Source organism: Macrosteles quadrilineatus, unplaced genomic scaffold (assembly GCF_028750875.1).
Source record: "Macrosteles quadrilineatus isolate MER2022 unplaced genomic scaffold, UCM_ALF_1.0 Scaffold_1__1_contigs__length_201487025, whole genome shotgun sequence".
NCBI classification, from domain to species: domain Eukaryota; kingdom Metazoa; phylum Arthropoda; class Insecta; order Hemiptera; family Cicadellidae; genus Macrosteles; species Macrosteles quadrilineatus.
Genome location: NW_026542594.1, coordinates 145,475,812 through 145,493,867, shown reverse-complemented (window position 1 = coordinate 145,493,867; position 18,056 = coordinate 145,475,812). Strand labels below are relative to the sequence as shown.

General features: G+C 32.7%; 1 protein-coding gene across 2 annotated transcripts in view; it reads left to right on the top strand.

Annotated features, from left to right (window-relative positions):
* The window catches only part of LOC128986567 (serine/threonine-protein phosphatase 2A regulatory subunit B'' subunit gamma-like), a 31,242-nt gene extending 13,186 nt beyond the window's left edge, over window positions 1-18,056 (top strand). For both annotated transcript variants that reach the window (XM_054407010.1, XM_054407002.1), the window contains 9 exons: window positions 1,253-1,357; window positions 2,393-2,505; window positions 6,512-6,680; window positions 7,231-7,419; window positions 9,585-9,721; window positions 10,987-11,200; window positions 13,763-13,890; window positions 15,115-15,247; window positions 17,940-18,056. In XM_054407010.1, coding sequence (XP_054262985.1) covers window positions 1,307-1,357; window positions 2,393-2,505; window positions 6,512-6,680; window positions 7,231-7,419; window positions 9,585-9,721; window positions 10,987-11,200; window positions 13,763-13,890; window positions 15,115-15,226 — 1,113 coding nt within the window. In that variant the 5' untranslated portion in view covers window positions 1,253-1,306 and the 3' untranslated portion in view covers window positions 15,227-15,247; window positions 17,940-18,056. The remainder of the gene's footprint in view (window positions 1-1,252; window positions 1,358-2,392; window positions 2,506-6,511; window positions 6,681-7,230; window positions 7,420-9,584; window positions 9,722-10,986; window positions 11,201-13,762; window positions 13,891-15,114; window positions 15,248-17,939) is intronic.

Sequence of the window (18,056 nt, the reverse complement as noted above, 5' to 3'; positions counted from 1 at the left end):
GGTCAAAAATGGGAAAAACCTATTTTTACCCCATAAAACCCCGTTCCCATAGTCCGATCATGCTGGTTCGCGAACTCATTCAAGTTTATCCTGCCTTACACCTTCAAACCAAATTTTATCAAAATCGAACAAAAATTACTCAAGTTATCGTGCGGATGGACAAATATATATATATATCTACTAGCTGTAACCCGCGGGCTTTGCCCCGTTTAACTTCTTAATTTTCAAGATTATCTCGTTCGCATGGCTCAATCACGTCCTGGTTGAAGTTTGTTCGCTACGCTCACTCACCTTTAGAATGGAGCACGTTCGCTACGCTCACTCACCTTTAGGTTGGAGCTCGTTCGCTGCGCTCACTTGCCTTCAGGTTAGCTCGTTCGCTACGCTAACTCGCCTCCAGGTTGAAGTTCGTTCGCTACGCTCACTCACCTTTTCGTTGCAAATTAGCTGTTGTCATAAATGTAAAAGAAATAATAGTGCTGCACCCTGTTGGTCCTTGTGTAACTTTAATGCTATTGAACATCATAGAACAGAACCAACTTGTTTAATTGAAACAGCTGTTAAGATTCAATAATTCCATTTCTCATAAGGTTAACATGGGAAACTCCAGAGCCACTGGGGCGGAGCCCGATAGGATTTTTGAAATAAGAATATGCCTATATGTTAATCGGGAATGTGAGCTATCATCATGCCAAATTTCAGCCCAATCCGACCAGTATTTTTCGCGTTCACTTGTCACAAACATACATCCATCCATCCATACATCCATCCATACATCCATACATCCAAACTTTCTCATTTATAATATTATTAGTAGGATAAAAATTTGAACGAATGGTGTTTCTGGCCTCTGGGGACATCAAAATGAAAAAGCAAATCGCTCCCGGGCCTAGGTCTTACCTACGGTAATAGCTACTTCCCTATAGGGAAATTCACTAAAAAGTGTGTTTTTTGGTAAAATATTAATTACTTAGTATAAAATAAAAAAAAATTTACAAAGTTTGATCAAAATATATCCATAAACAAGCAAACTACAATATTTTAAAATATTTTTCATAAGAATAACATGGGAATTTTAAAATAACAATTTTTTTGAATTTTCTCCGTAACCAATAAAAGTAAAAAAAGACCCTGTTGTAACTCGTCATAAGATACCCACAGAAAGACCCTAGTCTTGTACAAATATTTAACATCAGATTATCTCATAGGTAATTAACTGTAACCTCAAGAGATGATACTCATTTTGCTTTAGGTACCTAAAGAAGAGGAGCTTTTGCCACACAAACTTCGGGAAGATGCACGGGCAATGTTTCTACAAATGAGAACTCGCCAACTCCCAGACAATAATGAACTTAAGGTTTGCTGCTTAAAATATGATCTGAGTTGAAAACCTTAAATGTGTGTATTTGTTCTGGCATGTAAAAAAAGAGATTTGGCCATGGAGTTTTTTCAAGATTCAAGATCTTTATTTGTCATTAAGCAATACAAGTATTACAATAGACATCGTCAAAGTTTTTTTCTTTTTTTTTTCTAATAATACATACAGTTAATTTCCTGTTAGAGTAGGCCTAACAGCAAGAATGCACCAAGTGAGTAGCAATCAAGAGTTATTAAAAAATAACAGTTAAACATAATTAACTCTAAAATAAATAAATTAACAATTTACATGTCAATGATCAAAAATAAAATCTGTAAATATAATAACAATAAAATCTTTAAATATAATAACAATTAAATATTTAAATATGTTAATATTAACATTGATGTTCTAAAAACATAGGGAACTAATATCACAGGCCAGATAATCGTCTATGGAATAAAAAACATTTTCCTTAAGCCATTGTTTTATAATAGAAACAAATTGTTTAAACAAACATCAAATTGTTGAGTTGTGAGGAAGTGATTAGCAAACTGACATAGATAACATAAGACAATTCAGATCATCATAAATATCCATTGCAACTGAAATGAACTTAAGACTTTTACAAAACAATGGTACATTTGCAGAAGATTTTCCAGTGCAATAATGATTTTAAGTAATATTTCTGACAATGTAGCCTATTTGATTAAACAATTTGAGGGTATTGTCTATTGAGCCCCAAAAGGGTTAAATATGCCTTCAATATCATCAGATTTTTACTAGTTCAGAGGGTTCAATAGACAAAAATTGTTGCAATTTTTCTCGCAAAGGTTTAGCAACAGACATTTTATAGGATTGATAATAGGAACAAATGTGTTTTTTTTACTAGAGGATAGAGTTTTGCCTAGTTAGCATTATGTTTGTTGTCAGATAAGTTGAACATAATCTTTAGTTTTTGTTTGTTGAATTTTCCTGATAGTGTGCTTTGTTATATAACATGGCTTGTAATTTTGGGTGTTACACTTCTTACAGGCACTTTGGATTCTTCTTGACAAACATCATTCTCCACCTCCATCTAATGAAGAGCAAATGATTAACTATGAAAACTTCTGTAAAGTAGCCAAGCTTGTTGGACAGAAATGCAGGTAGCCTATATAGATAGTTCCACTCACATAGTCAACTGTAACCAACTACACTACACTACCACCTAAGTAATCTGGGATCCATTGCACTAGAGGGGGGGGGGGGTCGAGATAGGTGGACTTGCAGGGAATACCTCGAAAAAATTATAAAATAAACAAAGAAATTTAATATTTAAGTGTTCTAAAATGCACGTTTTGGCCATTTTTGTAATAAAAGAAGAAAGAAATTCTAAAATTTTGTGTTTTTAGAGTGAACTGGGAAAACCCCATTTTTACCCCAATAAACCCCTGTCCCCATAGTCCAATCATGCTGGTTTGCAAAACCATTCGAATAAATGTAGGTTTAAACGTTTGTACCAAATTTTATCAAAATCAGACAATTTTTGTCCCGAGTTATCGTTCTAACGGACACATATAAAGGGTAGAAAAAAAGTCCTGGGACGGTCAAGTATTTAAAAAAATAATACAGATAGAGCTTTAAAACTTGGTACACAGTTACTGCGCATTAACATCATTTTAACACATGATTCAGTGATACACTACTTTAGTTGTAAAGAAAATTTGAAAAGTAAGCATAGGTTGATAAGCACATTAAATTAAAGGTACTAGTAAAATACAACGCTGCAAACTTGAACTCAAAAAGACAACCAAGTCAAAAATGGCAGCCGTTCAAAAATTTCTTGAATCTGCCATTTTATACTCAGTTGTTCTTTTGAGCTCAAATCTGTGGCATTATATTTAACTTTTAAAGACCTTTAACCTTAATTAACCTTTTTTAACCTTTAATTTGATGTGCATATCGACCTATGCATTTGTTTATGATTTTCTTCCAACTTCTAGCAGGCAACTTCCTGAGGAGGTAGCGTATAATGCAAATTCAGCGCATCTTTGAATAGCTGTCATTTTTTACTTGATTGTCCGTTTGAGTTCGGGATTGCGGCATTGTATTTTACCAACAAAGACCTTTAATTTTATTTGCATATCAACCTATGCTTACATTTAAGATTTTCTTCTGACTCCTAGAGGGAACAATGTGTTAAAATGACCTTAAAGCCCAGTAACTGTGTACCAATTTCTGAAGCTCTATCTTTATTACTTTTTGAAATATTAACCGTCCTGGGACTTTTTTTCCACCCTGTACATCTATCAATACTATTATAAAGAAGAGAAGCAGAAGTATATGTTTTGCATCCTATTGTTATATCTCAAGCCTCTTGTGATCTGTGTTTCATGCCTGCTTTGGGGTTGGAAAAAATGTATTCATATTTTTACTAAACTTGATCATAGCATAATTTCTTTATTCATTGTGGTTAATTTAGCAAGACAGCTGCTTCAATTATTATGTCAACGGCAATATTTTAAAACTAAGCTGCTTGCAGTTGACTTTTGTTTTCTCAAATCATTGGAAAAAGTGTTAATGTTATTTTTCTATAATCAATGGTAAGAGTGTAAATTTAAGGGTCTTGAATTTTGGAACGGGCAAAGTGACACTTACTTGCTATAAGATTTGCCAATTTTAACCATCTCTTTGTAAGTTATTTGTTGATAAAATATAGAAAATTGTGAAGTAAGTAAATAACAAGGATATATTTGATAACCAAAAGAGGGCAAATATTATAATTTTTCTTTTATCTCAGTGTAAGATATACTTCAGGGAAAGAGGCCTTACCATAATCGAAGCATTTGGGTTATTTGTATCCTTTGTTATGTGACATTTATAACAATCAATGATTTTTTCGTACACCACATTACCCTTACCCTTAGCTTTAGAATTTGTTTTACCTAACAATTGAGTTCCAAATTTGTTTTCAAAGTAAATACACTTATTAGTAAGCTAGCCTATTTAAAACATAAAATCATATAGTTTCACATATAATATTTTCATGAGTGCATTGGCTCTTACACCATCCTAGGCCTAGCCTAAATAAGTGTTCACAGTCTGAGTTAACACGTTTACTGCTGAAAACCTTTACAATGGCGCTCCCTAAACTGCGGGCGGAGCCCCGGCGCGCTACTGAATCAGCAATCGCTATTGGCATTGAAATATCTCAGTAAAACGAATCACAAAAGAGCAGGGACGTAGTTCACTGAAACACCCAAAGGGAGCTCAGCACTGCCTGGATCAATAACCAGAGTCTTTGTAATATGGCTCTAATAGAGAAAATCCCCAAAAATGGGACAAAAGCATTGCCAGACGGGATTTTAAGGGGAATATTTAGTACCAACCTATACCAAAATAAAGCTCGCATTCTTAAGCTACAGCCTGGGAACAATCACAACGTTCCCGGCCGTGTGCTGGGCTCATACTGACACAATGTTTAGCAGGCGAGCACACTACTGATATAGCAGTAGGCCACGAGCAGTGCCAGTGCCGCGCTACTGCTATAGCAGTAGGCTGCAGTCAACATGTTAACAAAAACGGACTGTTATAAAGTTAAGTGTTACAGTTGAATTTTGTTTCCAAATAAATTGGAGGATGAAACAACCATTTTACGGCATTTTCAAGGAACTAAAATTTTGTCTCCTCTGCAATTCGAACCCGTTGCAAGGCACGGGTATGGCAGCTAGTAAAATATATATATATATGAATTTGAACGGATGGTGTTTTTGGACTCTGGGGACCTCAAAACGAAAAAGTAAATCGTTACTGGGTCCAGATCTTACCATGTGACCTACAGTAAAAGCTTATTTCCTATATGGGAATTCGCTAATAAGAAACTAGCTCCAAATGTTGCAGTGGGGATGAGTATTTTTTGAACAATTTGGGTTGTTCATGATTTAGCAACGATTTACGTTATTTACTACGACTATCTGCAGTACTATCCTGATAATTTGTTGGGCTATTAATTAACAGCTAAGAAGACTGCAAGATCGCGCCACTCATCCTATACTCATCTCCATTCATACTTAGCTTAAAATACCTACTTTGTGTGGTCACCATTTCACTGAAAAGTATTAAAACATAAAGTAGTCTACTTTCATTATCAAAATGCATAGTCCTAATGTTTGGAGGAATCTTCACGTGGATTGCCTGCTTGATATGTTGTTCTTTCTTTCAATTGGTCTTCACTTGATTGTGTTGGTTGATATGTGTCTCAATTATCTGAGCTTAATTAAATTATATGGTCACAGCTATGGTGTATTATCCTCTTAGGAAAATGTCGTTATACTGTGGATCGGAGACATAACGTCATATCTACAGTCACATTACATCTTTTTGGAGCAACAGGGAAAATAAATTTGGACAGTATCTTGAAAGAACAAAAAGAGCCATAAAAATAATTCTTAAACTAAATTATGATCAATCAGCCAAAGAGGAACACTTTTTAAATCTTAAAATTCCCACAGTTTATGGACAATATATCTATGACTGCATACTAATTTCTAAAAATGAGGCAGTAAGTTCTAAATCTTCCATATGCCAATACAAGGCATAAAAATGAAATAATTTCAAATCATCACAGATTAAAATTTTACCAGAAAAGACCAACATATTCGGGAAAGAAATTCTTTATACATTTACCAAAAAATATAAAGTCTGAAAAGAATTTTGTAAAGTTTAAGAAGAAACTCAAAGAGTTCATAGTAAACAAACCAAAATATATTCTTTAGATGAGTTTTTTCACCTTTGTTCACAAAAGAACTAAAAAGTATATTTCAGGACAAATTGTGTTAAAATAGTTAAGGTTCAGAGACTGATGTATTTTTAATATAATTGTTTGACACTATTTATATGTACCTATGTGAATGAAATAAGTAAAGCATTTTTGATTTGATTTGATTGATTTGATATTAGTTAAAATATCTGATAACTTAAAATATGGAAAGTAATTTAAAAAATTGTAGCCTAAACATTTTTATAATCATTAATATTCCTGTTGTGTAAGACTTTTGAGTTTCTCTCCCTTTGCAACCACTACTTTTTCTGTTCTAAAGCCATCATGAAAGATAACAAGCAAAGTAAAAGGTGTACAGCACCAACCACTTACCAGAGAGTTATGGTTTGCAGGACCTACTTCACTCCCGTAGTGTTTGCCAAGCTGCAGCAGGATGACCCTTGTGGTAGGGTCAGCATCACGGCATTGTTCAACTATGTCATGAGGAAGGTTTGGTTGCATCAGACAAGGATTGGTCTCTCACTCTACGATGAAACTGGACATGGGTATTTGAGAGAACCTGTGAGTATTTAATGCTACACTACTTTAGCCTTCATAAAATATGTCTCACTTTACAAAAATATTTAAGACACAAGGTACATCCCCATTTCAGACGGCAATAATGAGGCTACGATATATGATGGTTAGCCATTTGGCTTGCTGTTTGATTACGCGAGGAAGCGCGGCACTGGGTTCAACCGACCCCCCAAGAGCCTGTGGGGAACCCCAGATTGGCGCCCATGATTGAATTTATCACGATACCTACCAAAATGAACTAATTGATAAAAAAAGAAATGTCTGAAATAAATTGATAAATACCCATAGCGCAATAATACAAAAGTGAAACAATGACATCCTCATAATTTTTTGCTACTGCAAATAAATAGGCTCCTTCTAATTTTGCACCCTTTGGTTGATTCGACTGTTTGATGGTATTTTTGAATCTTCCTAAATAAATGACCAGTCAAAATAAGTAAAGTAAGCCAATTGAAGCTGATATATTATGAGATTAAAAGTGATTTGTTTATGTTATGTCAACAGTAATTTAATAAAAAAATTTTATAATTTTTAGGACCTTGAAAACTATATTCAAGATCTTATACCAACACTACCACAACTGGACGGCCTGGATAAATCGTTTCACAGTTTTTACACCTGTACTGCTGTCCGCAAGTTTTTCTTTTTCCTGGACCCACTCCGCACTGGCAGAGTTAGGATTCAGGACATTCTTGCTTGCAGCTTTCTCGACGACTTACTTGAGGTAGACAGTTGACAATTAATTTGATCATTTAATAAATATAAAACATACAATAGATTAAGTCAATAACTAGAGGAGCCATGCTGCTCTGTAACCTTACTTAAAATAAATATAATATCCGAGGAATAATCAAATTAATGACTTTTGATTTAGTAATATAGTATCTTGAGCTCAAACTAAAGCATATAATTTACTGATTGTTTTGAGTCTAAAACATATAAAAAAACATGAAAAGTACTGGAGCTATTGATTTTTAATCATCGAAAAAACTTATGAAATATAATTTTGATGTTGGTTGTTCACCTTGCGTTTGCTTGAAACTCGTTCAATTTGAATAACTAATACTTTAAATGAAAGCCGGTATTTTGCTGAAGGTTCTTAGACCAAAATATATAGGATTATATAATTATAACTGGTGAAATACATCTTAAATTGAAGTCAGAATTTGAAAATGAATCAAATTATGTTTTTTGGCGGAGTAATACAGTAGGTAAATATATGCCGATGCTTGATGTAAAAATTTTTGCACGCATGCCTTCAATTTGAGACCTCAAGCATGAAAATTTGAGACCTCAAGCATGAAAATCGGTCGGGTAGAAGAGCCAAACGAACTCAGAAAAGAGAAACTAAATTTAACTCCCATAAGAAACACATGGGGAGCAAATTTTGTTTACGTATAAGCAGAGTGGGATTATAGATAAATATATGCCGATGCTTGATGGCAAATCTGTGCGTGTGCATACCTTTAATTGGCGACCTCAATCATGTAAATCAGTCAGGTAGAAGAGCCAATCTTGGAAAAGAAAAACAATTTTTTTTATATATAAGATGATCAAAAAGTAAATCTACAAATTTTAATGGAATATTTTAGTGGAAATTCAGCCAGGTAAAAGGAAATTCACTTAGTCTGCAGGTTCCCTGTGGCGGGGATATTATATTTTCTACTTTTCAGAGCACTTTCAGCTATAAGCCTACTTCTGAATGTAAATATTTTATTAAGTAAACCTATACATTAATTTGTATATATTTTAGTTTTGTACACTTCCATATAGACTATGGCCTATTGGCAATACTGTGCTTTTTTGCAGTAGCCTACCTACCTAGTAAAATGGTTTTTTACAGATGTAAAAAATATGTAGCCTGTCAAGTCAAATGTTTAACACTCTTCTATATAGGGGTGTGCAAAGCAGCAAAAGGTTTTCAATTCGAAGCAACAATTTGATTCAACAGATTTTTTTTCTTCAAAAAGATTTTCAATTCGAATTGATGCAACTCAATTCGAAGCAATACTGGGACTGCATTTGTTTATTCATACTTGTCAATGGAGTGAAATATCAATAGGCCAATTAAAATTTACCACATTTGTGTAATTAAAATTTTTGTTGATATGGTATTAGGCCTATTCATACATATTATGACATACATAAATCTTTGGTGAAAAATATTTATTTTCAATCATATAGAAGAACCTGTATTGCTGGAAATGTCGGTGAGCTGAGCTGCTTTACTTGCCTATTTCATAATTTTCACTTGCAGAATATATTGTTAAGCATGTTACCTATTTCAAAATATTGATTTTACAAATAAAGATATGTTTTGGTGTAAACAAATAAAAACATTTGCAAGATTTATACTGTAACCTTCAATTGTTATTGTTTTACATTGATAAAATGAGAGGATAGAATCAGACCTACAAACTACAAGGTGTACAAAGCAGACCTACAAAAATACCAAATTTATTAGTCTAAAACATCAATCTTACAAGTTAAAGATAAAGTAAAAATTTTTCAGACTTGTGTTTTATTTTTTGAATGATTTTGGAGTGATTTGTTTTTGGCTATGTTTACAGTAGTAAAACATGTCTCACACTGCTTGCACTTAACAAAACTTCTTGTCATTTGCAATGTCAAAACAAAAAAATAATAAACAATTAAAGAAATATTTACAAGCAAAGAATTAATTAAATAAGAACTCCTTCGCAAACTAAACACAACAACTCGCTCCTGTATTGCGGGTGCATTGACTTTCTGCAGGTGTATTTCGTATATGGATACTAACTCCCTCACGAATCAAATCGGAATTTTGATGCATTTTTGATGCATCGCACACCCCTACTTCTATATGAAATATAGTTATAAAACTATAATAAATAATACGATTGTTTTCAGTTACGAGATGAAGAATTAACCAAAGATGTGCAGTTAGCTAATTGGTTTTCTGCTCCTTCAGCACTAAAAGTCTATGGCCAGTATCTAAATTTGGACAAGGATCATAATGGAATGATAAGTAAAGAAGAATTGGCTGGGTATGTGTCGTTAATTGTGCAGATGTGCTGTAGACTAATTCCAGATAAATCAAAATTATTTTATCTATTCACAGACTATACTATTGAAAAATATTATTAAGTATTGCCATAAAAACATACTACATATAAAACATACTCCCTAAGTAGATTTCTCATCCTTATGGATCAGATTAAGATAACTTTATTTTTAGTTCCGCCTGGTGCACTGTGTTTTGTTTACAATTTGTTTCTTGTTATTTCAGTTATTTAAAACTTCTTTTAACGAAATAACATAATATAATCATAAACAACAACTCATCCTCTAGTTATATAACCAAACAGTAAAGCACAAATCATGAAATTAACCCTAAAATAATAGAAACAAATGTCATTGACACTATCAGTCAGTGTCACCAACATTAACTAGACGTGGAAAACGAGCTTCAACATTTATGATGGGATGAGAAGTCTACTTGTGTTGGTTAGTCTATGGTATAGCTGCAAGATATTTGCTTTGTATTGCTGATTGGTATTCAAATAGCACAACAAATCTACCAACACAATATTATTCATAAATTACTTCTTTGTAAACAGATATTAGAAGTGTGCGAGTGGATCAATTTTCAAGCCAAGCTGAAATTTAAAAGCTTGAGTACTAAGTCAGAAAACCGAGCCATGCCGTGGTTTTATTCTTGCAATATTATAGCAATTGCCAAAATCGTCTGCAAAGATTACTCAAACTGAAAAATTCACCATGTCGGCATGATCACTGCACAGGATATGTTTATGATTACCCGGTGATCATGGTAGATAATCTTGATCGCAAAACACAATCCATCGTATCTCTGTTCTGTTAATATTTACAGGATATTTATGAAATTTACATACGATAATGGTAATTTAATGAACTTTACATATTTAGTAGCAAACACTCTCTTTGTGATGCTTTGAAGGTAGATTTTTGAAAAGCAAGCACCCACCTGTATCTTCAACAATGCCTAAAGTATTTAATAGAAAGTCTAATGTTTGTAATGTAATCAAACACTTCAATTTATGAAGCTACAAAAATGCAAATTTGAAACAACCAGTTTTAAACTCATGTTGCTTGGCTTAAAAATCATGCACTGATGCACCACTATGATAAAGCTTCCTACTTTGAGGGTTACCTACCTAGTCAAGTTTATCATTTTCTTTTCTTTTATAAACCATAGCAGTTATTTTGCAAAAAAATATATGAAGGCCTATTTTTAACTCGAGAAAGTAACTTAATAGTGATAATTTTTCAGATATGGAACTGGTACTTTAACCAAAGTATTTTTAGAGAAAGTTTTTCAAGAATGCCTTACTTATGATGAAGAAATGGATTACAAAACATACCTTGATTTCGTCTTGGCTCTGGAAAACCGCCATGAACCTCAGTCTCTCCGATACTTGTTTCGGATACTTGATATAAAAAACCAAGGATACTTGGATACATTTAGTCTAAACTACTTTTTTAGGGTAATTAACTTATACTTATTCAATTTACCTAGTAGTTTGATATTATTAAATAAACTAGGATAAAAAAATAGGGGCTTTATTCTAAACACATTTTGGCCATTTGAGTAAAAAGAACCACAAACAAACTTTAAAAATGTCTGACTGGATTTCTCTAAAACCATTTTACAAGATTATTTATGATTGTAATCAACATATTCAGAGGGAAAATCAGTGGATTCCAATTTTATTGAATATTCCTGAAGGATAAAATTATAATTCATTCAACTGTAAATACTTTCAATTTCAAAACAAAGTCATTTCTGTCCAGAATTTAAATAAACTGGAAATTTTGTGTCATATGTAGATCTAATGTACTGAGACTGAGAGTAAAGGTATTATACTCTGTTCCCAAAATGTACGTGGTTTTAGGAGAAAAATTCTATCCCCTCTCCACCCGACCTTGATGAATCAACAGCTGTTTGGCAAAACGTCAATGTTGTCGACTGCATAACACAAATATGACCTTAGTTTGTGAGTAAACAAATACCAACGAGCTAATGAAACTGCTGAAAAGATGGTTTGGACTGTGTTTGCTAGACTTAACATAAAGCACATTGCCCGCAGAAAAAAACTTACCAAATTTGCATTTTCCAACTATGTTTGAGTCGGGTAGAGGAGGAAAGGTTTCACTGAACACTGTCTAGACCTTTGGGAAATGTTCTTTTAATGAATGCCTGTAATCTTATTTTGACAAAATAGGGTAAATGTTTGGTTTGAGTTGGTTATTTGACGTCTGAATAGTTGTTAAAATCCAATATACGTGGCCCAATAGATATTAATTTTATCATACAATTTACAGTTACAAGAAGCTCTCAATTTTGTTGTGATTTATTAAATGTTATTATCAACAAAAAGTCAAATAACAAATCGGTTAGCCTCTAACGAGTCTTTAATTTCGCCACCCTGAATATAGGCTACATATTTACGACATATTAAGGTGAGATAAAGATAATGGTTGGTAAATTTCTAAGTAAAAACTATGTATTAGATTAGCCTATTAGAATATCAATATTATACAGTCAAATTTGTGGTCATTGTTTAAGGTCTTTGACAAAATAAATATAGGTATATGAATATAGGCCTATATAAATATATGCATATCAAAACAAAGCATAGAGGTGTGTAAATTTACCAAAGTTAATTGGTATAAACAAAAATCCTAAGGGCTACGACTTACATGCTTCCAAAGGTTACATTAATTATTTAATTAAGTAGGAGTACGCTTATGAAGCGCATGCGTGATGAGTGAACACAGAATAACCTGAAACCATTTGAAAGAAAAGTGTTGAAAATCTTAAATGATTGATGCATTGAATTGTCGTATCTTTAATAATCATATTTTTGCGACTGATTCAATAAATATTGCCCCTTTTTAAGTAGTTTTAAACCCATTTTGCTGAATTGTTTAATCCACATTTATTGGGAGAGCATCAAAGAATTATATTTTTGTCACTAATTCAATGAATAGTGTGACTCATTTCATTTTCCAGAGTCATTTCATCCACCAACTTTGAGATTTGTAAAAAAAAACGACCTACTTTTTTTTTCTCATTAATAAACTAAAGTGGCACAAAAACTTATCACTGAATAATGCAAAAGATGTTTTGATATTATTCATGGAAGCCGCAATCTATAGTTAATTTGTGTGCAGTTGATTTTGTCATGTAGGCAAGCCAGGGGTGAGTAAATATCGTTCTTCAAACTACTTGCGAAAATCAAACTTCTTAGAAAATGATTTAAATTACTTGTTGCATGAGTAATATAATTTTTAATACTAGCCAATGTTTAATTGGTTTGATCATGCTGAACATCTCCTACAATTATAGAACGATTATAATTTATTCTGCAATAGTGGGATAATCGCCTGGCCATCTTGAACATCTTCAGTGTTAGCGACAAAATCGTAAACATCTCCCTCAATCACAGACATCATTATCGTCACCGGGGAAATTATGATCATCTCCTGCCATTAAGGAGATATTGTAATTGTTTCCCGCGTTTGTGGCAAAATCACTTAGCCTACAGAAAGAACAAAATAATCCCAAACTTATTTTAATCTCGCCCAAAATTCAAAAAATATGTTTTTTCAAAATTAAAACTAGCGACTTGTCCATCCCTAACTAAAACACTAATAATAAACAGAAGGCTATATTTCATTATCAATATTGCGCCCTTAACGTATTAGCGCCCATCTCGCCACGGCCCTAATCAATCATTTCATAGAAGCAAAATGCGAACAGTAAACATAAACAACCTACAACATACATTAAGCAAAAGTGGTTGAAGAACTAAGAAAACTTCTTCTCTTAATTTTGTGAACGGACTATAACAATTTTTACATTGGTTTTTGATGTGTACATTCCAAAACTACTGGCTATAAGTGGTTCATAAACATCTGTTCTTATTTATTATTGTTTATATGATGATTTAGTTACATAATAGAATTGTGATTAAATAAAGAAAAATGGTTACTACATTTAAATGTTACATTATTAAAATATCTAACAGTTTTACTATTTTCAGGCAATACAGGAACAAATGAGTGAGCATGAACAAAACCCCGTTTCTTTTCACGATGTGAAGGATGAAATGTTTGATATGATAAAACCTGTTGATCCAACTAAAATAACTTTGCAAGATCTTTTAAACAGGTTAGTAAATAATTCAAAACTGCAAACAATTCATACACAATATTGTATTTTAAAAAAACCTCATGTAAAGGCTGCATTTAAGAATATAAGTTTTTTTTTTATAATACAGAAGACTCCCTCTTATCCAGACACCTTTTAACCGGACATCGGTTTAACCGGACTACACTCGGCGGAAATTACATCTCTTTAACCGGACAATTTTTATCAGCACATCGGTTTAACCAGACTAGATCAGCAGGAAGTGGGTGGTACTGAAACAACTGTTCTCGTGGGAAAGATTTGAGACCAGTGATCACGTGTCTAAATACAATGCTCTCTTAAATTTAAGCCAAATACTGTATAGAGTATGTTTGTAAACGGTCCGTTTTAACGAGTTTTTGGGGACGTCGGTTTAACTGGAAAGACCATTATCCGGACTGATCTCGGTCCTGATAAGAGGGAGTATACTGTATATTTATGTTACGGTTTGGTACTCAGAAAGGCAGTAACTTTTTTTCAAAATTGGCCTAACCTGTCTTTGATCATTAAAGGAATCATAATCCATAGATTAATAAATGGTACCCAGAGTCATATCACTACAAAATACACAATAATTATTGGTTAGCATATTTTACTTCTGGGAAAGTACAAATATATGTTAACTTGTACTTACTTTATTCCAGTAAAGAAATTTCCCTATAAGGAAGTAGCTAAGACCGTAGGTGGCACGGTAAGACCTAGGGCTGGGACCGATATACTTTTTCATTTTGATGTCCCCAGAGGCCAAAAACATCATTCAATTTTTTTTAAAATAATTATCTTTGAAGTGTTTTGTACAGTTAGTTAATGTTATGGCTGCGGAGAAAATTATAATAATTGTAAATTTTGAATACCGTACCATGTTATTCTTTTAGAGAATTAAGTAAACAGATGTAGTTTGCCCTTCCTGTAGCAGCAAACATAAGTACTACTAGGGAATAAACCTGACATTTAAAAATATTTGAGTGAAAAACAAAATTTGCTTAATCTGCAGGTTTGCTGCAGCGGAGGTATTACATTGAATCATAAAAAGATTTTACTGTTTTTAAGTTACACAAATGTTTACTTACAATATTTAAGTTTCTCCTAATTTAAAACAACCAACAGGCACACCTGACTTAGACTGTCTTTATTTCCTTTTATTTTAGTCAATTTACATAATTTACAAAACTTAAGTATATTTTACTTAATTTATTTTTATATTAGTGGACAAGGAGAGACGCTGGTAAGCATTTTGATTGACCTGAACGGGTTTTGGACTTACGAAAACAGAGAACAAATGGCAGCAGAAACAGCCGATACTTCAGGAGATGTGTGAGAGACTGGTCAATATCTCAAGGTTTGTCTTGATTTTATATTAGCCTATTTTATAGGTATTGGTTAATTTCACTTATAAAACACTGCAGTTGTTTGTACACACAAAATGTGTGTTGCTGGTGAAATTTTGGCTAAGTCCAGATAGTGTGAGTTTGATTTTAACATAGTTATGATTTAGGAGACTTGAATTCGGATTGTTATTAATTTGTATGCTTGCCACACTAATCTTAATTTGTAAGTTAATACCTACTTGGAAAGAAATTGTACTGGTTTTGATGATCTAATCTAAATTAATTTTTACGATACCCATTAGCAAAATTAAAACTGTATAGTCTCTTGTATGTGTCGGTAAATGCATATAAAAAAGTTAAATTTTCATATCCACTAAAACTATTCTTATGTTTGAAATTTCATTGGTTCCATTGGACAAACAATCCAATTGTTACAATTGTTATTGTGTGGTTGGCTCCATTCTTACAAACATTTTTCTAAGACAAATTATTATTGACATGAAATAAGGTACTCTCTTGTAGGTGTAAGGTGGCACATGAATAAAATATAGCCAAATATTTATCATTTTTTTAGTTAATACAACAAAGGTTTTCACTGTATCATCCCTTTTTAGCCCGTCCTACTTCACAGATTTTTACGATTTAGGTGTCATTTGAAATGATTGGGAGTAACAAATGGTACCTAACTAATTTAATGTAGGGAAGGATTTTAATTAAATTTTGGATTCACTCAGGGACTTGTACAGTAGAACCCCTGAAATCCGGCCTTGGTTTTACCGGGACTCTGTTTATCCAGCTTCCAGGAAGCCAATATCAAAATGTTTTTCTCACAGCTTACAGACGTTTGGATGCAAGCACTAGTCTTGGTGACTAAAGCGTCACTATTTATCTGTTTGTTTATACATTTTACTGTGTCACTAAACTCATTTGAGCTAGTAGGCTTAACCTATGAACAGTTGGTTGATTATGATTATTTCCAAAGCGGGGTTAGTACAGTACATCAATTTTTGTATTTCACAAAATGGATAAGAAAGTTTAGTAGAAATGTATATACCAGTTAAGTCCTAATAATCTTCAAGGCGAACGAATTGTCATTTTTACCTCCATTTTCATTTAATAGTTTTTGTTACCTGGAATCAATATTTGTACCTAAGTTAATTACTTAACGAATTTAACCTACCAATACATTTATTTCTCTTTTTTTCTTTTAACAAACATGTTTATTCTTCTAAAAATAATCCCAGAAAGACTTGAATGATACTTTTGACTGAATATATTGATTACATATTATTATTAGGTGTGAATTGTCATTTTCATAGTAGGTTGGTTTATCCCGCCAAATTGATATCCGACCAGGGACTTGGTCCCATGGTGGCTGGATTTGAGGGGTTCTACTGTAGCCTTAAAAACGTGATTGACTACAGCCAATAACTTAGGAAAATTTGTATTTCGCTACACAGCTCACTTCAAAATTTAAAAATTTAACTTTGGCCTTATGGGTTTCCAAGTAACTATGGTGTTTGAAAAAAATAACAAGTAAAAAGTAAACAAAAGAAATGTAACATGTGTGTATAACAAGCCATCCACAGCATACTAGCAAATTATAAAAATACAGTACAAAGTGATAAACATCAGTTGTAACTATTGAGCAAAAATTACACTGAAGATTACTTGATATAGGGGAAAAGAGAGCAAGTCAGTGTAGGTGCCGGTTGAGTGCACTGGCTTCACTCAATGTTTCACTTTTATATAAGGGTAGGTTTTACAATTTGTATGCGCTCTTTTTAAAGTTTACACAATTTGGACAGCTGTATTCAGTTGAATTAGGATACATCATTCGAGAGTATTTTAGAAAGTATGCTTATGCTTAAGTTTTACTTTTACATTACAGAATAGTTATTATTTCAGCGAATAAATGTAACTTTTGTCGGATAGACTGATGAGATTTGGCTTAGAGGGTTAGGGCTGGATAAACTTAAATGAGTTTTCAAACCAGCAGGATCGGATCATGGGAACAGGTTTTATGGGGTAAAAACTGGTTTTCCCATTTTTGATCCTCAAAATATAAAATCTTCCAATTTCTCTCCATAACATTTTGAAGATCTTAAAAAACCAAATAATTTAGTATAGAGAAGGAGTAAACTGTTGTAGTTTGCTTATTTATTAAAATATTTTGATAAAATATGCCAAATGTATTTATTTTATACAAAGCTATTAATATTTTACTAAAAACACAGTATTACCCTACCTGTAGTAGCAAACCTAGATAATCATTAAACCTAATGTTATTTAAATGATTTAAGTGGAAATTAAATCAGGCAAATGGAAACTCGCTTAGTCTGTAGGTTTGCTGCGACGGGGTTTATTAAATTTTTAATGATGTAAGCTATTTATTATCTTACAGTTTTGTATTTTTTAGTGTTCCTTGATAGTAAAACACTGTATATAGTTATGGTCATAGAATAAAAACCAGAAGTTATGTTATCGTGTTGTGGCCATAGAACTATATGCCTTTAAATTATATTTTGGTCACTGCCAGTTTTTAACTACGGGTCCGATATCATGAAGTACATTCACATTATAGTTCTAATATTAATTAATTTATACTTAAATACTAAGTTACTAAATAGCACATTTTTAATCTGAACTCTTTAAAGCCTACGATGGTTGTCATTTAGTATTACATTACAGTTTTATTTTCAGGTTACAAAGGATACTAACACCAAGTTTGCTACACTGGATATACCTATTGAACAGGACATGCATTTTTTTAGCAATGGATCAAACTAAACAAGATCAATAAAGTTGTATTTGAAAATA